This window comes from Lactuca virosa, chromosome 8, assembly GCF_052849685.1.
Source record: "Lactuca virosa cultivar CGN04683 chromosome 8, Lactuca_virosa_CGN04683_v6, whole genome shotgun sequence".
NCBI classification, from domain to species: Eukaryota; Viridiplantae; Streptophyta; class Magnoliopsida; order Asterales; family Asteraceae; genus Lactuca; species Lactuca virosa.
The window spans coordinates 136490910-136495272 of record NC_136433.1 but is presented as its reverse complement, the minus strand read 5'-3'; the positions used below and the strand labels follow the sequence as shown (position 1 = coordinate 136495272).

The 4363-nt window shown below is 38.4% G+C and overlaps 1 protein-coding gene across 1 annotated transcript; it reads right to left on the bottom strand.

Annotated features, from left to right (window-relative positions):
* Positions 1–306: 306 nt before the first annotated feature.
* Positions 307–816, bottom strand: LOC145130874 (zinc finger BED domain-containing protein RICESLEEPER 2-like). Its single transcript, XM_079065628.1, has one exon. It carries the CDS (start codon positions 814–816, stop codon positions 307–309), a length of 510 nt encoding a protein of 169 aa, XP_078921754.1.
* Positions 817–4363: the final 3547 nt, after the last annotated feature.

The following is a 4363-nucleotide window of genomic DNA, read 5'->3' as shown; positions in this document are numbered from 1 at the left end:
CCATGATATATTTCTTTTTGGCCTCCACCCTCTTTTCTCCATAACGATCCTCAAGTAGTATAACCAAATACTTTACCTTGTTCCTCGGATCAATAATCAAAGCAAAGTAGAGCAGTAAATTCATTTTTTATATGTCGCCAAAATACTTATAAAACTTTATTTTCATGGCCAATGCAATATCACAAAGAGTAGAATCGGAAATAACATCATCCAAGAGCGTACGAATGGAATATATATCTTCAGTGCACTTGTTTGATGTCACATAAAGTGTCCCGGAAATCCTCAAAGTAACATCATGAAAAGGTTTTAAAAAATGGAATACATTCCTAACCCTTTCCCAATCGCTTGATGAAGGTATCGACAAACCCGCCTTTTCAATTCGTACCGAAAATCAAATTCCTCAAGATCATATATCTGAAAAGTTTTTTCACAAGCTTGGGCAATTTCAACCGTATGGTAAGTAGAGTTCCATCTTGTTGGCACATATCTCTTCAAGTGTTTCGTTATACCCAGATTAGAAACCTTAGCAAACTCGGTAAACTTGTGAACTTTAGAAGGCAATTGTCTAATCCATTTAACCGCCCATCTAACTATCTCAACCGCCCTATCAACTTTTTTTATGCCATCTTGCACCACTAAATTTAAAATGTGGGCAACACATCGAACGTGCATCCATTTCCCGTTTAGAAGACACTTGTTGGAGTTTTGGAACCTTTTTTTCAAGAAGTCAATTGCCACATCATTCGCACTTGCATTGTCAACAAAAATTGTGGAAACATTGTCTATTTCCATCTCCATTAAACATTTCTCAACCATTTTCCAATATCAACCCCACGATGACTCTCTTGAGAAGAAAAACACAACACTTTTTTTTTTCAATTTCCATTCGTTATCAATAAAGTGGGTGGTGAGACACATATAACATGATTGTTGTTTAGAAGTCCACGTATCGGTGGTCAAACATATTCTACCATTAACGTTTTTTTTAATAAAGTCACGAATTTAAATTAAAGGATTTTACATGTAAGCACAGGTCAAAAGAGCAAATTTGACCTGACTACACTTGTATATATTGTTGATAGATTTCAATATTGCTCAACTCAAAACGACAAGAAACTATATATTATGAATGTTTCTGATTAAAGAAATTTTTTAAGCACCAAATTTTCGCCTATAATGTTTGACTATTGTCGATAAAGTTTCAATTTTTTAATCAAAATGATGAAAATCAAAATATCCTTCAAAGATTTTTGAATAAAGAAACGATTTAAGCATTCCATTTTTTTCTTTAAATACTGCTAGCTTTTTTTGTTTTTGTTTCGCTTTATGTTCTCATAATGTAGTATCCCAATTTCAAGCCTCCGACATCTCCTACTCCTTCAAGAATATAACTCGACTCTGCAAATCAAAGGCAATAAGATAACTAACCTTACTTTCACAAAACGAAGCTGATGACCGGCAATGACGAGCTGATAAGCGGTGACGACAATCGATGAGGGTTTTTTTTTGACGTTAATGATCGAGAATGAGGGTTAGAAAGAAAAAAGAACGAGGTAAACGGAAAGAATGGAATTGGGACAGACATACCATAAAAGTGATAAGTGGTATTTACCTATTGGGCCATTTTTTTTTCTTAAAGATAAATCGGGTAATTCAAGTATACCCAAAACCCAACAAACATACCCTATACCCGGCCTGAAAAAAAACCGGGTTACCCGAATACCCGAAAAAATTAACCCGATACCCTATTAACCTGATCCGGGTTATCCGAATACTCGAAAAAATCGGGCGGGTAATTCAGGTATCAGGTATTTTCGACAGGGCTAATGTGCACAGATTATCGGGAGTTGAACAAGTTGACGGTGAAGAATCGTTACCCACTTTCTAGGATTGATGATCTCTTCGATCAGTGGCAGGGTGTATTTTGGTTCTCCAAGATTGATCTGAGGTCGGGGTACCATCAGATGAGGCCAGAGAGGAGGATGTGGAGAAGACAGTGTTCCACACTCATTATGGTCATTATGAGTTCGTGGTGATGTCGTTTGGGCTCACTAACACACCAATAGCGTTTATGTATTTGATGAGCCAGTTATGCAGGACGAAGGAATATTTGATCACTTATCTTAGGACACGTAGCTGACTGGGTCAGAGTTCGGCAACGACTTTTGGAAGCTATAATTTGCTGATCAGTTTGGAAGTTATACTGGCAATTATAGTTATTAGACTTATCCAAGTAGGAAACTATTGGATTAGGTGTCTAAGCCCATAACTATAATTGGTATATACTTGAATTGATAGTAGCACAGTCCTTTTGGGTTGCCCTCAAACCTAACAATTGAATATGATAGCTTTTAGAGAGAGAAAATAATTTATTAATTTATTATATGATTAATAAATTAATTGGAAATCAAAATAAATAGTTTGTTAATGTATTATGAAAATAATATATTACTTGGAAATGATATTATTTAATTAATAATTAATAAAAAATTAAATTTAGGATTAATTGCATTAATTAAAAGTAGGAGGACTAAAGGTGACAATGTTCAATAGTTGAACATTGAGCAATTCTAGAACCTCCCATAAGGGGTGTGGGGATGAAATCTAGAAGCCTTCTAGGGTTTCCTTGGGCTCTAAGGGTGCCTTGGATGCCTTAGGGAGGAAGCTAAGGTGTAACACCGTAATTTTTCAAACAGATTTTTCATTTTAAAATCGCATACTTTTCATAACATATTGTACATAAATCTCGTTTATTCAAATTACAAAGCACAACTCCATTAATAATCCAGGATCCTCAAAATATAACTCTTTCTCTGGTGTGTACAATCAAGTCAGTGCCGTCCCGCGATCCCGAGAAAACCTAAAACACATAACACATAACACGGTAAGCACAAAGCTTAGTGAGTTCCCCAAAATACCACATATAACACATATTAGCCACTCGAGGCTATAACTCTGTGGACCCTCTGGTCCTAACTCTGTGGACCCTCTGGTCCTAACTCTGTGAACCTTCCGGTTCTAACTCTGTAAACTCTGGAACATACACAACATAAATCACATAGAAATAATGCAGTGCGTCACAATCACATAAATAGCATACAAGATACTCTGTCATATAACTCTAATTACCACTCTAGGTAAAGTATAGTGAGAAGACTCACCTCGGGTAACTCGGTAAATCTCAAACTCGGTAAAAATCTGGTCTAGCCTCCGCATAATCTCATGGAATAAGTATTCTAATCAATACAACTCTCAAGGCTAGACTAATCCCTCTCTTAGCACTCTCAGAAGGGTAAAAGACCATTTTACCCCTCTCATGGCTCAAAGACCCAAACATTGACCAAACCCTAAAAGTCAACAAAAGTCAACTCTCCGGGTTACGCTGCGCGTACCAAGCCTGTACGCTGGGCGTACCCGGCAACCTCACAGAATCGGGGAACGCGACCCCCTACGCTGCGCGTACTGGGATTACGCCCCGCGTAAGTCCCAGTTTCATGCTCCTTTGCTTTTGGGGTCTTAAACGGTTAAGACACACGTCCAACTCCCAGATCTGACTACCCCTAAGCCTCTTAATCCATAAAGTTGGTGACTTTAAGCCTTTGCATGGCTGTAAGAGTCACCAACACCCAAATCATTCCACTTCCAACACTTTAAAGCCCATAACTCAAACATGACTCCCTAATGACGACCAAGTTGGGATTTTTATGGATCTACAACACACATATCACTAAAATGGGACAGATCTAGGTCCATGGAGCCCCTTTTGCTCATAAAGTCTCCATCTTTGGGACTTAAAACCTAGAAATGGACCATGAAACACCAAACCAAAATAAAGAGGAAAGTTCTGAGCTTTTTACCTCTAAGTGAAGCTCCTTCCTCTGAAGAACTCAGATCCAAGCTAGAACTCCAAACCCTAGCCTCCACAAGCACCTCCCCTTCTTCTTCACTAACACACGAAGGCACTTTTAGCTCAAAACACTCACACACAAGCTTTAGGACGAAGGAAATGCTCTCTTAGGGTTTCTCTCTGTGAAATGGTGGCTGAGGATAAGGCCATATCATTCCTTATATAGTGCACAAGTCTCATTTAGGGTTTGCATCTGGACCATTTACGCCCAGCGTAACTTTGGTACTCCCAGCGTACCTTAAAGAGTCCGCGTCCATTTCAAGCGCATGAGTACGCGCAGTGTACTCTCCAGTACGCTCAGCGTACTCATTTGTAACATTTTCCACTCAGGGACCAATCTTGACAACTTGACAAAAGAGAAGGGTTAAATAGTTGTACCTGAATTTCGGGATGTTACATAAGGGATTAGGGTTATCTTGGAGATACTTGTCTTATGTAACACCTTCCTAGACTCCT

Excerpts from the sequence above, each read along its gene's own strand:
- LOC145130874 (XM_079065628.1), bottom strand. The coding sequence starts at position 816 with ATGGTTGAGAAATGTTTAATGGAGATGGAAATAGACAATGTTTCCACA.